At 41.7% G+C, this 18,789-nt stretch overlaps 2 protein-coding genes across 13 annotated transcripts in view; both read left to right on the top strand.

Annotated features, from left to right (window-relative positions):
* The window catches only part of ube4b (ubiquitination factor E4B, UFD2 homolog (S. cerevisiae)), a 46,829-nt gene extending 34,894 nt beyond the window's left edge, over positions 1-11,935 (top strand). For all 3 annotated transcript variants that reach the window (XM_070444475.1, XM_023991167.2, XM_023991168.2), the window contains 8 exons: positions 1,565-1,800; positions 2,067-2,193; positions 2,390-2,534; positions 2,638-2,772; positions 3,474-3,665; positions 5,740-5,914; positions 9,454-9,600; positions 10,333-11,935. In XM_070444475.1, the coding sequence (XP_070300576.1) occupies positions 1,565-1,800; positions 2,067-2,193; positions 2,390-2,534; positions 2,638-2,772; positions 3,474-3,665; positions 5,740-5,914; positions 9,454-9,600; positions 10,333-10,400 (1,225 nt within the window). In that variant the 3' untranslated portion in view covers positions 10,401-11,935. The remainder of the gene's footprint in view (positions 1-1,564; positions 1,801-2,066; positions 2,194-2,389; positions 2,535-2,637; positions 2,773-3,473; positions 3,666-5,739; positions 5,915-9,453; positions 9,601-10,332) is intronic.
* A 1,077-nt stretch (positions 11,936-13,012) lies between these two features.
* Positions 13,013-18,789, top strand: part of kif1b (kinesin family member 1B) — a 115,838-nt gene continuing 110,061 nt past the window's right edge. For 8 of the 10 annotated variants that reach the window (XM_023991161.2, XM_023991157.2, XM_023991160.2 and 5 more), the window contains exons 1-2: positions 13,015-13,322; positions 14,540-14,703. In XM_023991161.2, the coding sequence (XP_023846929.1) occupies positions 14,598-14,703 (106 nt within the window). In that variant the 5' untranslated portion in view covers positions 13,015-13,322; positions 14,540-14,597. Of the gene's footprint in view, positions 13,323-14,539; positions 14,704-18,789 lie in introns of all 10 variants that reach the window. The other 2 variants (XM_023991166.2, XM_023991164.2) reach the window with 2 other exon arrangements.

The following is an 18,789-nucleotide window of genomic DNA, read 5'->3' as shown; positions in this document are numbered from 1 at the left end:
CATTTGTCCACTGAAGTCGGTTACTATGCCGAACTGCAGTCAAGTCAAGACCCTGGTGAGGATGACAAGCAAGCAGATGAGCTTCCCTGAGATGGTTTGTGCAGAAATGCTTCAGTTGTGCAAACCCAGTTTCATCAGCTGTCCGAGTGGCTCATTTCAGACCAARCTGCAGGTGAAGAAGTCGGATGTGGAAGTCCTGGGTTGGCGTGGTGACACATGGGCTGCGGTTGTGAGGCCGGTTGGACGCACTGCCAAGTTCTCTAACGTTCAACATTAAATTCTCTGGCAACAGCTCTGGTGGACATTCCTGCAGTTAGCATTACAATTGCACGCTCCATCAACTTGAGACATCTGTAGCATGGTGTTGTGACAACTTCACGTTTTAAAGTGGCCTTTTATTGTCCAAAGCAGAAGGTGCATCTGTGTATCTGTGTAATGATCATGCTGTTTAATCAGCTTAATGATATMCCACACCTGTCAGGTGGATGGATTATCTTGGCAAAAGAGAAATGCTCACTAACAGGGACGTAAAGAAATGTGTGCACTAAATTTGAGAGAAATAAGCATTTTGTGCGTATGGACAATTTCTGGGATCTTTTATTTCGGCTCATGAAACATGGGACCAACACTTTACATGTTGCGTTTAATTTTTGTTCAGTATGTGTGTTCTTTTGCTCATCTTAATCTTTTATTTTTATTGGCCAGTCTGAGATATGGCTTTTTCTTTGCAACTCTGCCTAGCAGGCCAGCATCCCGGAGTCGCCTCTTRACTGTTGACGTTGAGACTGGTGTTTTGCGGGTACTATTTAATGAAGCAGTTGAGGACTTGTGAGGCGTCTGTTTCTCAAACTAGAGACACTAATATACTTCTCCTCTTGCTCAGTTGTGCACCGGGGCCTCCCGCTCCTCCTTCTATTCTGGTTAGAGCCAGTTTGTGCTGTTCTCTGAAGGGAGTAGTACACAGCGTTGTATGAGATCTTCAGTTTCTTGGCAATTTCTCGCATGGAATAGCCTTCATTTCTCAGAACAATAATTGTTTCTGGACATTTTAAGCCTGTAATCGAACCCACAAATGCTGATGCTCCAGATACTCAACTAGTCCAAAGAAGGGCAGTTTTATTGCTTCTTTAAATCAGCACAACCGTTTACAGCTGTGCCAACATAATTGCAGAAGAGTTTCTAATGATCAATTAGCCTTTTAAAATGATAAACTTGGATTAGCTAACACAACGTGCCATTGGAACACAGGAGTGATTGTTGCTGATAATGGGCCTCTGTACGCCTATGTAGATATTCCATAGAAAATCTGCCGTTTCCAGCTACAATAGTCATTTACAACATTAACAATGTCTACACTGTATTTCTGTTCAATTTGATGTTATTTTAATGGACACAATGTGCTTTTCTTTCAAAACCAATGACATTTCTAAGTGYCCCCAAACTTAAAAAATATGGGGCTGTTTGAATGGGGGTCATATAAAATTACATGTATTTTTTGAAAAGGTATCTTCTGTGAAAATGGCTTTTGACTGACGGTTAGCGTCCCCTTTCTATTCCCCGCCAGGTATTCCCCTCAGGTCCTGTATGAGCCCTGTGTCCAGGACATTGTCACTTTTCTGGTGGTGTTCATCTGCAGTCAGAACTACATCCGGAACCCCTACCTGATCGCCAAGCTGGTGGAAGTGCTTTTTGTCACCAACCCGGCGGTGCAGCTGCGCACCCAGCGCTTTTCCGAGATGATGGAGAACCACCCCCTGTCCGTCAAACAGTTGGTCCCGGCCCTCATGAAGTTCTACACAGGTGTGACTACTTGGTGCAGCATTTCGGGAGGGGCAGAACTAGACACATTGCACAATTTTAACACTTTTGCATGAACATAAACTTTTTATTGTGCTGGCTTGGATATTTTCTTCTTTCCAGCATGGTTCCATTAACTATAGTGGATGTGTAACACACCATCACAGTTCGGCTTGGCTCCACTCAGTAGTGTGCAAAAGCTATTAGAGTGGAGTCAAGTGCACTGATTCTCACATGCAACTGACTCTTGTGTGCCTTCCTTCCCACAGATGTGGAGCACACCGGTGCCACCAGTGAGTTCTACGATAAGTTCACCATCCGCTACCACATCAGCACCATCTTCAAGAGTCTCTGGCAGAACATGGGCCACCACGGCACATTCCTGGAGGAGTTCAAGTAAGTGGGCTAGAATCAAAACTTAATAGGTATTGTCATCAGATAAATACTATGGTGATAGCCTGGTCTAAAAGGTGCCCACTGTCCGGTCATGCTGAATTCTACATGTAAAATGTACTCCGACTCAGTTTGTGTGACTTCGACTGGCAGCCGAAGGCCTCCTAGTTAGTGAATCCATCTGTTTATTCCCCTGTAGCTCTGGCAAGCAGTTTGTGCGCTACATCAACATGTTGATCAACGACACCACCTTCCTGCTGGACGAGAGCCTGGAGTCCCTAAAGCGCATCCATGAGGTCCAGGAGGAGATGAAGAACAAGGAGCAGTGGGATCAGCTTCCCAGGGTCAGTACGGAATTACTGGGGGGAAAACATGAACGCATTACGAAGCGCTTATTAACGTGTTACAAAGCGCCTTTATAATTCCTTATGACTCTTTCTCCCTCAGGAGCAGCAGCAGAGCCGCCAGTCCCAGCTGACCCAGGACGAGCGGGTGTCACGCTCCTACCTGGCACTGGCCACAGAGACGGTTGACATGTTCCACATCCTTACCAAGCAGGTCCAGAAGCCCTTCCTRCGGCCCGTAAGTACCACTCTGACCAGGAATCAAACATATTTTACTCATACTTTCCAGTCTATAAAGGGATACATTGGCGCAAAAACATAGTTTGCAAATGTTGTATTTGACAAATATACGGTTAGAATGACTTTTACTGGTTGTCAACAGCCCCCACACAGCAGCCAAATAGAACATTGACAATTATTTTTTTTGCTGGTGTGCTCAAATGGGTAAAAAACGAAGGCCGTGGAGGTGCTCTTTGAAAAAGGTAGTCTGACTGGCAGAAAAACGGGAATGATGGTAACCACTTAGTAAACTGAAAAATGTATTGTGTGCTTATTTTTACATCAAGGCACTTGTTGAGTTGAAAATGATTCTTAATTTTAAAAAGCTTTGGCATTTCGAGAGAAATATTTAAAAACATGAAAACAAACCAACTCGTTTGTGCTTGGTATCTGCCTTCATCCATTTTCTTCAAGAGTGCCATGTTGGGAAAAGTAAGCATCACAAAAACAAAATCTAAGTGTTTTGTTTACTAAGTGGTGACCATCATTCCCTTTTTCTGGCAACAATAGAACATTACTGTGCAGCATTATGGGGGGGATGGCAAAGTGATACATATTACTGTATAAAGCCTACTTCAACAGTAACCATAAACCACTCCTATTCATGGATGCAGACAATATTTTTCCTGGTGACCTAACTCCCTGCTCTGTGCATTCCAGGAGCTGGGGCCTCGTCTGGCGGCCATGCTGAACTTTAACCTCCAGCAGCTTTGCGGGCCGAAGTGCCGGGACCTGAAGGTGGAGAACCCAGAGAAGTATGGTTTTGAGCCCAAAAAGCTCCTGGACCAGCTTACTGACATTTACCTGCAACTTGACTGTGCCCGCTTTGCCAAGGCCATCGCTGACGACCAGGTAAACTGTAGTAGTAGCACACCTGGCTTTCAAACATTTGGGAAATTGATTCAAATACTTTATCTGTGCCTGTTGTCGCTTGCCTTGTTTAATAAACCAATAGAAAAGTCCCCACACTGCTAACCTCACCCATCTGGCACTCCAGGCAGGCTTAAGCAAACCGTCAAAGTATTTGAAAAGATTAAGTAATTGAACCCAGGTATGTGTAGTAGTAGGCCACAATACATTTTTGTATGCTCTACTGTATGTGTTTTCTATACTGTATAATTTCACTGATGTGTACAGTATTACCAGGAAGATTATTTTAAATTATTAAAATGTTTTGACCATTCATGACAAATACATTTCTCATCTAATCATTCCCATTCCAATCACGTTTTGCAATAGGTGGCCCAGCTATATTAAGTGTACCCATAGCAGTGAAGCAGGAAGTAAAAGCAGTTCTAGTAATTCTATTTATATGGTTACACATGACATAAGGTATGTCATAATACCAGGTTTGGGTAAAATACTTATTTGATTACAAAATTCAAGGCATATTGTAGTAGTTACAATTTGCTACAATACAAATCCTGGGGAGAGAATGTGTACTGCCAGCGACTGTGCTCTCAGTACAGACCATGCTGACCATCTCAATGGTGAAGGGTAATAACGATGGAGGAATTCTGATATGATGTCATTGTTTTAGCACTGTCCACTGAGTTTTTAAACAACAGTGCACAACATGGTTTAACGCACCGGTGGGTGGTGGAGAGTAGAGGTCGACCGATTATGATTTTTCAACGCTGATACCGATTATTGGAGGACCAAAAAAAGCCGATACCGATTAATCGGCCGATTTTATTTATTTGTAATAATGACAATTACAACAATACTGAATGAACACTTATTTTAACTTAATATAATACATCAATAAAATCAATTTAGCCTCAAATAAATAATGAAACATGTTCAATTTGGTTTAAATAATCTAAAAACACGGTCCCGTGTGGCTCTGTTGGTAGAGCATGGCGCTTGCAACGCCAGGGTTGTGGGTTCATTCCCCACGGGGGGACCAGGATGAATATGTATGAACTTTCCAATTTGTAAGTCGCTCTGGATAAGAGCGTCTGCTAAATTACTTAAATGTAAATGTAAAAACAAATTGTTGGAGAAGAAAGTAAAAGTGCAATATGTGCCATGTAAGAAAGCTAACGTTTAAGTTCCTTGCTCAGAACATGAGAACATATGAAAGCTGGTGGTTCCTTTTAACATGAGTATTCAATATTCCCAGTTAAGAAGTTTTAGGTTGTAGTTATTATAGGACTATTTCTCTCTATACGATTTGTATTTCATATACCTTTGACTATTGGATGTTCTTATAGGCACTTTAGTATTGCCAGTGTAACAGTATAGCTTCCATCCCTCTCCTCGCCGCTACCTGGGCTCGAACCAGGAACATATCGACAACAGCCACCCTCGAAGCAGCGTTACCCATGCAGAGCAAGGGGAACAACTACTCCAAGTCTCAGAGCGAGTGACGTTTGAAACGCTATTAGCGCGCACCCCGCTAACTAGCTAGCCATTTCACATCGGTTACACCAGCCTAATCTCGGGAGTTGTTAGGCTTGAAGTCATAAATAGCAGAGCTGCTGGCAAAATGGGTGATGGGGAGGGAGGGTGGTGGAGAGAGCAATATACTTTTGAGGTTTTTCAATTTGGGTTCATATATAGTGTGCTAATGACGTTACAAAAAAAGGTAACAGAGTAATGTACAATAAGGCGGACTAAGCAAACAAGGAAGTTGTGTTAAGTACATGGAGGCTGCCATCTCCATGCACATCTGCTATTTTGTAATCATTTGGTAGAATGACACACTTGCATCCCAAAGCCTCTCAGGGATTATTCCTTCAAAAGGTAATTCTATTCAATAGGAACCAATTAGAAGCATACGGTACAAAACTGGGTTGGATCTTCCTGAATTTGTCCAATAAGAAACATTTGTTTTTGTTTTTCCGTTGCAAAACGTTTTGCTGTGGTGTGTGGTAATATATACACCCAGGCTTACATGGTGTTTTTTCTCTCCCCTTTCCAGCGGTCGTACAGTCAAGAACTCTTTGAGGAAGTTATTTCCAAGATGACGAAAGCCGGCATCAAGTCTACCATCGCCATTGAAAAATTCAAGCTACTATCGGAGAAGGTGGAGGAGATAGTCGCAAGGAACTCTCAGTCCGAAATGGACTACAGTGACGCACCTGACGAGTTTAAAGGCAAGTATTCAAACTTTGCAATGTTCAAACTTCACTTTCTAGTGTTTGAAATCTGTATTTCTTGTGTTGTTACTAATTGCCCCTGACAGCAGCGGTATGTTCATTTGGATGCAACGTCCCAGTAAGACTTCAATTGTGCAGGCAGGGCACAGTTCTCTATGTGCCCTGCCTGCACATAGTAGAGCACAGTGTCTGTTCTGTACAATACATTTCTATCTGCAAAGTTCTAAACAGATTATTTTCATCACTTTTTTCAGGACTTGGATCAAAAGAGCTGACCCCAAGTCAGTTTGATTGGGACATAAAAGTAATGGGAAGACCCTCTATCGACATTTTACGCAAAGACCACTTAGATTGGGCTATCAAATAACCACTCATTTAATATACTCTGGGAGGGGAATGCAGGCTGCATACTTCCTTTTGTGTGACTCAAACCCAAATCAAGTTTTATTTGTCACATGAGCCAAATACAACAGTTGTAGACCTTAATGCAAAATACTTGCTTACAAGCCCTTAACCAACAATGCAGTTTTAAGAACAATGAGAGTTAAGAAAATATTAACTAAATAAACAGTAACACAATAACGAGGCTATATACAGGGGGTACTGAGTCAATGTGCGGGGGTACAGGTTAGTCAAGGTAATTGAGGTAATATGTACATGTAGGTAGGGGTAAAGTGACTGCATAGATAATTAACAGCGAGTAGTAGCAACAACATAAAAAAGGGGGGGGGGTCAATGCAAGTACTCTGGGTAGCACTCCAGTACATCTTGCAATGCGGTAGCAGAGAGAACAGTCTGACTAGGGTGACTGGAGTCTGACAATTTTTAGGGCCTTCCTCTGACATCACCTGGTATAGAGGTCCTGGAGAGCCAAAAGCTTGGCCCCAGTGATGTACTGGGCCGGACGCATTACCCTCTGTAGCACATAGCGGTCGGATGCCGAACAGTTGCCATACCAGTCAGGATGCTCTCAACGGTGCAGCTGTAGAACTTTTTGAGTATCTGTTGGAGATCAGGCTTACCGCAGTTGTCGTCGGCAAACTTTCGTGGGTGAACATGGAGTACAGGAGGGAACTAAGCACACACCGCTGAGGGGCCCCCGTGTTGAGGATCAGCGTGGCAGATGTGTTGTTGCCGACCCTTACCACCTGGGGGCGGCCCGTCAGGAAGTCCAAGATCTAGTTGCAGAGGGGGGTGTTTAGGACCATGGTCCTTAGCTTAGTGATAAGCTTTGAGGGCACTATGGTGTTGAATGCTGAGCTGTAGTCAATGAACAGCGTTCTCACTTAGGTGTTAATTTTGTCCAGGTGGGACAGGGCAGTGTGGAGTGCAATTGAGATTGCGTCTTCTGTGGATCTGAAGTGTCAACTAACTATCCCGGGTTAAAGAAAACCCTCAAGTTTTATTTTTAAGTGTGTAACATGTATGAAACCCTCAGACAGCAAACTCAAGATTTCAATATAAGGGAATGGGGGATGCCTAGTCAGTTGTACAACTGATTGCATTCAACTGAAATGTGTCTTACMCATTTAACCCAACCCTTCTGAATCAGATAGGACCTAGCGTTTAATTTTAAGCTAATTTAATTGTCTTAATGAATTCCTTGCATGTGTTTCTGAYATGTCTATGCTTTGATTTGAGAATACAGATACATGCATTGCTCAAAAAAATAAAGGGAACACTAAAATAACACATCCCAGATCTGAATGAATGAAATATTCTTATTAAATACTTTTTTCTTTACATAGTTGAATGTGCTGACAACAAAATCACACAACTTATCAATGGAAATCAAATTTATCAACCCATGGAGGTCTGGATTTGGAGTCACACTCAAATTAAAGTGGAAAACCACACTACAGGCTGATCCAACTTTGATGTAATATCCTTAAAACAAGTCAAAATGAGGCTCAGTAGTGTGTGTGGCCTCCACGTGCCTGTATGACCTCCCTACAACGCCTGGGCATGCTCCTGATGAGGTGGCGGATGGTCTCCTGAGGGATCTCCTCCCAGACCTGGACTAAAGCATCCGCTAACTCCGTACAGTCTGTGGTGCAACGTGGCGTTGGTGGATGGAGCGAGACATGATGTCCCAGATGTGCTCAATTGGATTCAGGTCTGGGAACGGGCGGGCTAGTCCATAGCATCAATGCCTTCCTCTTGCAGGAACTGCTGACACACTCCAGCCACATGAGGTCTAGCATTGTCTTGCATTAGGAGGAACCCAGGGCCAACCGCACCAGCATATGGTCTCACAAGGGGTCTGAGGATCTCATCTCGGTACCTAATGGCAGTCAGGCTACCTCTGGCGAGCACATGGAGGGCTGTGCGGCCCCCCAAAGAAATGCCACCCCACACCATGACTGACCCACCGCCAAACCGGTCATGCTGGAGGATGTTGCAGGCAGCAGAACGTTCTCCACGGCGTCTCCAGACTCTGTCACGTCTGTCACATGTGCTCAGTGTGAACCTGCTTTCATCTGTGAAGAGCACAGGGCGCCAGTGGCGAATTTGCCAATCTTAGTGTTCTCTGGCAAATGCCAAACGTCCTGCACGGTGTTGGGCTGTAAGCACAACCCCCACCTGTGGACGTCGGGCCCTCATACCACCCTCACGGAGTCTGTTTCTGACCGTTTGAGCAGACACATGCACATTTGTGGCCTGCTGGAGGTCATTTTGCAGGGCTCTGGCAGTGCTCCTCCTGCTCCTCCTTGCACAAAGGCGGAGGTAGCGGTCCCGCTGCTGGATTGTTGCCCTCCTACGGCCTCCTCCACGTCTCCTGATGTACTGGCCTGTCTCCTGGTAGCGCCTCCATGCTCTGGACACTACGCTGACAGACACAGCAAACCTTCTTGGCACAGCTCGCATTGATGTGCCATCCTGGATGTGCTGCACTACCTGAGCCACTGTGTGGGTTGTAGACTCCGTCTCATGCTACGACTAGAGTGAAAGCACCGCCAGCATTCAAAAGTGACCAAAACATCAGCAGGAAGCATAGGAACTGAGAAGTGGTCTGTGGTCACCACCTGCAGAACCACTCCTTTATTGGGGGTGTCTTGCTAATTGCCTATAATTTCCACCTGTTGTCTATTCCATTTGCACAACAGCATGTGAAATTTATTGTCAATCAGTGTTGCTTCCTAAGTGGACAGTTTGATTTCACAGAAGTGTGATTGACTTGGAGTTACATTGTGTTGTTTAAGTGTTCCCTTTATTTTTTGGAGCAGTGTACTTGCAGAGTGCGTAAAAACACTGTATGAAGAGAGGAAAGTATGTCGATTTCTGATGAATTCCATTATTATACTTTTACCTTTTTTTGTATTTTTCAACACCTCATTCAAACGCGACACAACATTGTTCTCTCACATCCTGGTAGGAATACTTTTACACAGCTCAAGGCAAATTTCTGTATTTTTGTTTTTGCATATCACATTTAATCAACAAAAACGAATGTTGCATAAATGGGAGGGCTGCAACGAAGGCAAATAAATACATAATTGAAGATACAAATTACATTTGTGTGTTTGTTTCCACAGACCCTCTGATGGACACCCTAATGACAGACCCTGTGATATTGCCCTCTGGGAACATCATGGACCGAGCCATCATCCTCCGCCACCTTCTCAACTCCCCCACTGACCCCTTCAACAGACAGCCGCTCAACGAAAGCATGCTGGAGTCACGTATGTGTACACACACACCGGTATCAAAGTCATATCCACTTAAATTGCAACTCCCTGCAGTTCAAGATGTTAGTTTGAAATGTGAGGATAAGGAAGTACCCACCCGAAACAAATGTTACTTACTGAAAATTGAGACTTCTAAAGGCTTGGCGAACCGAACAAGTGTGCTCGCATACACCCTTAAAATCCCTTAGATTGAAAAACGAGAATACAGTAGTAGTACTGTTTGTTCATCATGTAACACCGTAGCCAGAAAACACTTCCTCAAAATAATGAATTTAAGATATCTCAATAAATTGTCATAAGTTGATGTTTTTTGCAGAGGAGAATGTTTGGTGCAAAATTTCTCAAGTGAAAAATGTGCAAGAAAACTGGTCTTCTTTCGTTGAATGACAACAGACACTTCATTGAAGAATCCCTACTGTTGACCAATCACAGACGAAAGGGGGACTTCCGATTCCGAACTTTGGCTTGCCTTGAGTGAAAAAAAACTGCTGAAAGGCCAAAACAAATAAAAACATCACAAAATGTGCATGTGTTTTGGATTGGATGCATTAAAAAAAAAAAAACATGCTTAAAAACATTAATGAATTAATAAAGTGGACCAGCACTCGACAGTTGGAATTGAAGTCTTTCTTTTAGGCAACATGTCCTACTAGCACACTTTATTAACTATATGGGTCCCCATGGGTTTGTGCTCACGTTCTGCTCTGTCATTGTCTTTATTCACAGTCCCTGAACTGAAGGAGAGGATCCAGGCATGGATGAGAGAGAAGCAAGGCCAGGGACGTTTCCTCTAATGACAGCCCAACTTCAACTCCCCCCCCCCCCCCCSCCCTGCCGTCAGTAAGGGATGTTACCACCATTAATTCACCATGCCTGAAGTAAATACCATCAAGAACGGGGGGAAAACGCAAGAAATAAATGAAACCTGATTTTATTTTTCTTCCCTTTATCCTTATTTTCTCGGGTCATCATCTGAAGGCCCTTAGCTCTAAAATGAAACATAATAAAGTTAAGACTTTTAAAAGGTTTTTGCTCATGACTTTGTGTATATATCTACATATATACGTAACACTGCAAGGATAAGCAGTTGTCACAGCCTACAGGTCTTAGCAGCAGAATGCATTTCTTCATTTATTGTTTATTTTCCCTCGGTTTTGTGACTTTATGTACACTTTGTTAGCTGAATTATTACATTTCAGCTTTATGAAGGGGCAGATGATACATTTAGGATTGGGATACATTTTGGTTGTCTTGATGGTAACTTTAAACAAGACATTGAAAAGAAAGTGGCTGAACTAATTCACTATTGTTTATCATAACCATACAGTTTACAGTACAACATGCACACATCTTGTGCCGTTTGCTGACGAGGCTTGGGAAATGAGAATACATATTTAAAAATAGCTTGAAATGAACGTGCTAGATTGTCTAGTAGACAAACGAAAACTAATTGTGGGCTTAATTTGATGAAAGTGGTAAGTGAAGCATTAGTTTAAATTATGTATGGTTGGTTAGTTTGGTTGTCTCCCTGTTGATGACATACGAGTGAATAAAGTTTTGTTTGCATGGCCTGTAGTTCAAAACCTCCCAAGCGCCTCATGGCAAACCCTCTTACGATGGAGCAGAACGGTTACAAGACAATGTAAAGCATCTTTGTAGCATGAACACCATTGGAAAAACAGCAGGTTATAGGAACACATCTCCCACCTCAAGAGGTCTCTCAAAGCCCACTGTTTCTTAATCCTTACCCAGGTTGCTGACTTAAATGCCCAGACCCAATTCGCTCCGTCCCTCCTCCTTAGCCCTAACCCTTCGAAGTTTGCAGATCTGGAAAGGTATAAACTGTGTAGTGTATATTACTTTTACTTTATGGATCTGCAAACATCGAAGGGTCAGGGCCAAGGGGAAGGGGTAGGAAGTGAATTGGGAGTGGCTAACTGTAAATTAAGGCTCGCACATGTCTCACCAAATGTTGATCTCAATGTTTTTCTATATGTAAAATCAGTTCGCAAATTAGGTTGAGGTGCCAAGTGCTCTTGGCCAGCAAATGCTATTTGTGCGTCTGAGCCCTTAAAGGAAAACTCTACTCAGCAAAATGCATCAACATGACGTGGCAAGTGACACTTTGCTTCTTGATAGTCCAATATCTTAACTTGACTGCTGATATGCTAAACATTTTGGGACCGTATCAACAATTGACTAATGGAACAAAATGCCAATATAGTTTGAGTGGATTTTTCCTTTAACTGTACAGGAATTTGTTTATTTTACCCACATACCTGTTTTGGAATCGAGGACTTTGAATTGAAATAAATGATGATGCACACAGGTTTACAGCTATTGTTGAAATTACTTTTTCAACTGGGATGGGTTATTTAATTATATTAAGCAAAATGGGTTGTTTATTGATGAATCTATAAAAATGGACCTTCATAAAATTACATTTGGATAATATAGATCTATTGAATTCATATGTGTAACTGTAATGTAATTGTTTTCCAATTGGAACAAATTAAAAAAGAAGCATGTCAATGCAAATAGGTGCAAAGGTATTAAACTCTTCCTCTACTTTCAAAGAAGTTTGAGCACAATCATCCTTAAATACTGCTTTATTCCTTTGAATGAAAGTTACCATTAGTTTGAAATCAAACCATTGATAAACAATGTTCACGCACACTTCCCACGCGCCTGGTTGTCAAATATAAGTAGGAAGGCAGGGTATGTAAACACCTTGATTATTACTACCGGTAATTAGCTAGCATTAAAGGGTACAGGAGTTGTCCAGCAATTATACATAAATACTATGCAATTGTACAATAAACATTTATTTATTGAAGTTATAGTCAGTCGTTCAGGTATTGAAGGTGTTGGGAGCCTTACTTTCCAGGCTAAAAAGCTGCAACGAAATGGTTTGCCTGTCTCACTACTATACTACTAAAGCTATTAGTGTTGTTTCAGTGACATGTTTTTTTTCAAGGATCACACTCTTGATCAGGGGCAATAATCATTCATATCTGTGGTTGGAGACAGTTCCTATGTCTGTGGACTGTTAGAACCAAATAGGGCCAAGACGCATGCAATTGATTTATAGTGAAATCATTAGAAAAGTCATGAGATGCTTAAGTCTGTAGGGCAATGTCTATCTATGTGAAGATTTCTATGAATTACTGTGTAATACCGTGTAATTACACTTTTTCCTGTTAGGGGGCGCCTATACACTTTGGTCCCTGTCTAGACCTTCGTAGTGCGGTGACAGCGGTACGGGGAGCGGTAAGAAACCCTGCAGTATGGCGTCACGGGCAAATGCAACAGCCCCATCGTATTTCCTGGAGTTCTATTGGCTCCCCAACGCATTGCACATGCATTAGTCTGATTTCATTGGCTTATCAAACTGACAATCAGTCTAGTCGAAAGGGAGTTGACGTAATCTTTTCAGTAAATCAAGGTACTCTATCTGTTCTTTTTTTTGCTTGTGTGCAGATATACGACCGCTTTTCATCTGAACTGGAAAATAACCTCATCAAGGAAGCAACGAATGCAGTGGAAGCCTGTCTGGTGGAGACTTAAACACTGCTATAATGGGTGTTATTCATAAAAGTGGGCTTGACCATTTTTTTGCGAGCATACTCTGATGAACAATATTATACTTAATTTTAACGCTTATTTGTTTTCGCTACTTTTCTATGGTGTTCTAGTCTTCGTTTCGATCTTCAAAAGTAAGTTGCCTAAACATTACCTGTTTAATTTCATTCCGTTTTTACTGTAGAGCGAGCGACTTTTTGTTGTTGCTTTTCCTTAAAATGAATTCAGTAATCTGTTGTATTCTGATCGCAAACGTTTTCAAGAGTGTGTTCTGATTTGATATCAAATAGACTACCTACGATGGTATTGTTACAAATGATCCCAAATCGAATATCCTGCGCGTGAAGTCATTTTCACGAACGGCGACATAAGGCCATTCAAATCAAATGTCTTTATAACGCCATTTTTATATCCGCAGATGTCACAGTGCTTTTACAGAAACCCATCCTAAAACCCAAAATAGAAAGCAATGCAGATGTAGAAGCACCCTGGCTAGGAAAAACTCCCTAGAAAGGCAGGAACCTAGGAAGAAACCTAGGCTTGATTTCGTCAGTACGATATCAGCTGGTTTTAGTAATGGGCCTACATTGTTTCACTTAATCTTACAAACATTTGGTATATGTTGCCAAATGCTTTGCAACAATTGCTAATGTTTTCCACAAGCCCTTTCCAAATTTCGAAAATATTTTTTTCTAAACATTCTTCAATGTGTAGCCATGTCTCTGTACGTTTGCATATACCAAATATGGTAGATAGAATTGCATGGGCGTATGCCTTGGCTAGTAAATGGCTGACTGCAAGGACATGGTGAAAACATCAGATTTCTGCTTGTCGATGCTAGGTCCTTTTCTAGAGATTGTACAAACTAACAATCATAATGAAATAGTCAGTATGTAGACGAATAGCTATACCTAATAGACAGCCTACTGTCTTTATTCAGACATGTATTTATGTAGCATACCGGTATAATGTAGCCTCTATGCGATGAGTCGGCCATATTGTAGGCTCCTCTAAACTAGTCTGAGCATTTGGCCTACAAACTGAGATAACGGGAATTAGGTTTTGTTATTTGACCCTTTAGTGCCCTATACTTGTAATCTGAGAGAAATGCATAACATTTCAGATTTTATTGACGAGTGACATCCACTTGAGACATTCTGTTGCCGTTTCTCCAGTTGCTTTGTATTATATTTACAAGTGATGCTATTTAACAGCTTTGTCAACATTGTGGCCTTATCATATATTTTACCCCTAGTATCGAATCTAACAAATCATCCCTTTATTACTTATGACAACATGCATTGAATTTGAATGTAATTCAAAAGTAAAGTAATAGTTTTTCTTTCTTCAGGAGAGTAATTTTTGGAATCATACTACTGGGTACTGGGTGAAAGTCCTAAACTGCTGCAATGTCTGGGGCGTCTGTGAAAGTCGCTGTCCGAGTTCGTCCCTTTAACTCGAGAGAGACAAGCAAGGAGTCAAAATGCATCATTCAGATGCAAGGCAATTCTACCAGTAAGTAACACACACAAACATACACACATATATGATATCCTCATGATATTTTGGACCACCTGACAGATACAAATCTAGCTTCATGACACATTGGTTTCCACATGCCCAAGCCAGCTCTGTACCTTAGGGGTCTTGGTTGAAAACAGTAGAATGAACAAAGTGAATGCATCAGTGTTGAAAAGAAACAGCCTGAAAAGGGAAGGAAAGCTGTTTTGAGTGAATTCCTCTTTGTAAAGAGATGCATGCCTGAGGAGCCTCAGTGTGAGAAATGCTGAGTTGGTCCATTCTGACACAGTTTGTGTCCCTAATGGAACCTTATTCCCCATATAGTGCACTACTTTTGACCAGGACCCATAGGAATCTGGTCAAAAGTAGTGCACTATGTAGGGAATAGAGTGCCATTTGGGATGCCTGCTCTTTGGGCTTTCTCCCTCTTTCTATTCATCAATCTATTGTCCCATAGTTGGGACTATTTGATATTGGTAGCAGTGCTTATCACTGGTCTGGAGTGTGTGGTTATGTCATCCCCGAGTTGACGTGGAATACTCCAGAAAACACAAGTTCTACTCCACGCAGCGTTTTGGTGCACTTTCGAGGACAGACAGTAGAACTGTTTTGAGAACATGATCTTTTCTATTAGATGGACAATTATTGCTCATGATGGACTGTGTTCATATGTAGAAAATAGACAAACTATGAAACATCAAAATGGATGTTCCAGTATATGGAAAAACCAACAGTTATGATATAAAGCAAAACTGTTTTCAAAGAGTAGTTGGACCTCTGTGCTGCTTCCAGCTCAACCATAAGCCTTCCTGTCATTTAGAATAGTGCTCTCTACAAGATGTTGAGGTTGAAACAAACAAAATGACTTTAATTGCTATTCAGTTGCTGTGTCAGCAGATGGAATTTGTCCCCATCCAATAGCATATAATGGGAATCAATGATTCAGATTGATTTGTACAGACATATTTAATGTGCTGCCCAAAGCTAAGGTCTAAGTGACAACATAGCAATATCACATTTATGTTAACAAAGAGAAAATGAGGATAACGCTAAAATGTTGAATATAGAGATGCGCTATTTGGAAAAGGAGACGTCGTTGTCATGTTTTTTCCTCCTCAGTAATTTAGTCATTTGGATTTATCCAACAAATCATTTTGGATGTTTTTAGCCAGTGATTCACCATGTCCACTTGTGACTATGGGTTACCAGTTTTTTTTAAAGGGATAGTTCACTCAAACGCATCCACATTTTTTCCCTATGTACTGAAAGTGCTTGGTCTTAATCTTGACTGTGGAAATGAAAATAAAAATGGTATTGTATTAACAATGGACGAATGAACAAAATACTAAAATGTACTTTTTGAGTGAACATTAGTTATTCCAAAACCTGTTGTTGAATGGCACATTAAAACCCTCATGAGACAAACGCCATCTCATTCATGTCAGGTAGTTATATGCCTTGTTATAATATTGACCTGGTACTAAGAGCCTGTAACACAACCCTTTTATCAACCTGTTCCATGAACCGGTTTTGATTTGCCTTGAAGTTCAGTTGTCGCCTTTAGTCATTTGTGTTATTTCAATCACACCAGCTGGTCGTTGATTGCATCCATCAATGCCACACTTGCCTGCACTTTCTAAGGACCAAACCTTTCCAAAGGAAAGCTTTTAGCAGAATCCTGAATCTTTTACTTCGCATCCTGGTGTTTTTTCATTAGGCCAATGACACTTTGAGGTGCCCTGGGTGACTTGTGGTGTGTAGCAGAGCTGAGCTGTGATATGTTTTTTTGTGGGGGGTGAGTAGCAGAGGGGGAGAGGGAGGCTGCAGCAGTCGTGCCTCTCCTCCTATCACATGCACAGATTGCAGAGCAGTACTCCATTGCAGATGGTATAATGAGGATGCTGTCTTTCCCACGGCAGGCAGGCTCACGGCAGGCAGGCTCACGGCAGGCAGGCCCACACGCATTAATAGTCCAGACTGTCAGCCAATGAGAGAACATGTCCTTTATGTAGGTCACTTCAGTGTTTCCCTAACATTGTATAGGTGAGTCTCCCTACCGCCGCCTAAAAATTTGGATATGGATTCAGTTGAAAAATTGGGTTAACCCCCTAGAGTCGATGTCCGCCCCCCCATGGAAATCTAATTAGCGTTGGAAAAAAATCCCCATCAAAATCTGTCTGTTTAAGCTAGAGATATCTATTTTCTGGCATGGGCTGCGTCTCAATCCACCACATCCGCCAATGGCAGCCTTCCACATCTGCGGTGGAAGGTGGCCGAARGACAGCAGTGTTTGTCAGACCGTGAGACATCCCGAAAATCGTTCTTCTCACAAACGTCTGTAGCGTCCGAACAGTTTGGGCTACACACTAATATGACCCCTCGATGGAAAGGTGAGACTCTCACAAATGCATATATGTCGGTTGTTTTGCTCTAATAAAAAATGAATGCAAGTATATATGGAAGTAGTTTAGTGCGAAAACAAATTGGTTAAATATGGGTAAATAAAAAAATATATATATAATTTCCTGATCTTTCTTATCTCTCAGATATAGGACTGACACCGAACAAACTTCCTTTTGATAGATTTCTTTGACTGTTTTTCCATGTATGAATCTGTTATTCAATATGTTTCTTTGTGCTATTAGCATTAAGGCCAAATGCAATTTTTCATCAAATATTTATGCCTAAAGGGATCCTAAAATTAAATCAAATAGCTAAATGATCCTTGGTATGATGATCTTAAAACAATTCCATATGTTAGATTAGTAGAACCCCTTTTTTTGCTGTGTGAAGAGCTCTGCCAAAAAGCATTGAAGATAGGTTCTCTGCAGTCTTCATTAATATACTGAACATTTCTGCTTATGCCCTATCCATCAACTGTTGGTGTGAGATTCAACCCTCTTAATACTTACAAAGATGTACCTAAGATGCTGTAATTTTATTTATACAATTGTTGTAGGGGAAACACTGAGTTGGGGCTATATAATGATGCTTCTATCACTGCCTAATATAATGCGCCCCTTCCCGAAAATCTTGAAAGACATTTACACAGAGGAATGTTCTACCACTGTACACTTTGATGTTTTGGGAAGGTATTTCTCTCATAATTGATGGCATTCTTTGATCATCTCTGTAGCGCTGAAGGAATAGAACTGAACAATTGAACAAAGCCTTCCTTCTGTTTACGAGGTTGTACGTGAAGCACAGGTTTTGAAGACGGCAACATGTGTATATGGATGACATGTCATTGTTTAGCTACGATTAACTTCTTTCCTGCAATGCACCATCAAATTATGTTATTTTACAGAAGTCCCACTTGAAAACATCTGGGCCATATTCACAAAGTGTTTCAGAGTAGGAGGCAGTGCTGATCTGGGATCAGTTTTGCCTTTTAGATCATAATGAATAAGGACATGGAGGACCTGATCCTAGATCAGCACATCTACTCCGAGACACTAAATACGTGCCCCGATCACCCCTGTCCATTCACTATTATCTAAAAGGAAAATTCTGATCCTAGATTATCATTCCTACTCAGACCTTTATGAATCCTGGCTCTGTTTTTGTGTGTGTGTGTATATATATCAAAATGTCCTTCGATTGTGTTGTATTTCTGCTAGCCTTTAGATATAGTTGTAATTTAAATGGGATGGAGAGAGGCCTGATTTACAGTAGGGTGTCTATCTACGGATAAGCCTGGTCAGCTTGCTGAGAGAAAGCAGCTGTGTTTTTTACTGGGCTGTGATGCTCCCCTTATTGTTGTCATTCTGCTGCCACCCTCCCTCAAGGTGTGTGTTCATTTGTGTCTGTGTCAAGGGCATGTGCCATCACTCTCCCTCTCTACTTTCCTCTGTGATTATACAATGTGCAGGGAATGAATTCAAGGCCTCTGCGAGCGGGGTGATACTAAGCAAGGTCTCTTTCAGTGGAGACCTGTGCTCAGACATACCATTGCCAATGTAATTAGCTGGAAATTTCACAAAATGGGCTGCGGTGCTAGCTAGCGTTGGCACACTGTATGTGGACAGATCGCATGAGTTTAAAGCCTACCCTTAATGATGAGCCTGATGTGCTGCTCAC

The sequence above is a fragment of the Salvelinus sp. IW2-2015 genome, linkage group LG7, assembly GCF_002910315.2.
Source record: "Salvelinus sp. IW2-2015 linkage group LG7, ASM291031v2, whole genome shotgun sequence".
NCBI lineage: Eukaryota > Metazoa > Chordata > Actinopteri > Salmoniformes > Salmonidae > Salvelinus > Salvelinus sp. IW2-2015.
The sequence above is the reverse complement of the archived record's forward strand: the minus strand, read 5'-3'. Positions and strand labels throughout refer to the sequence as shown.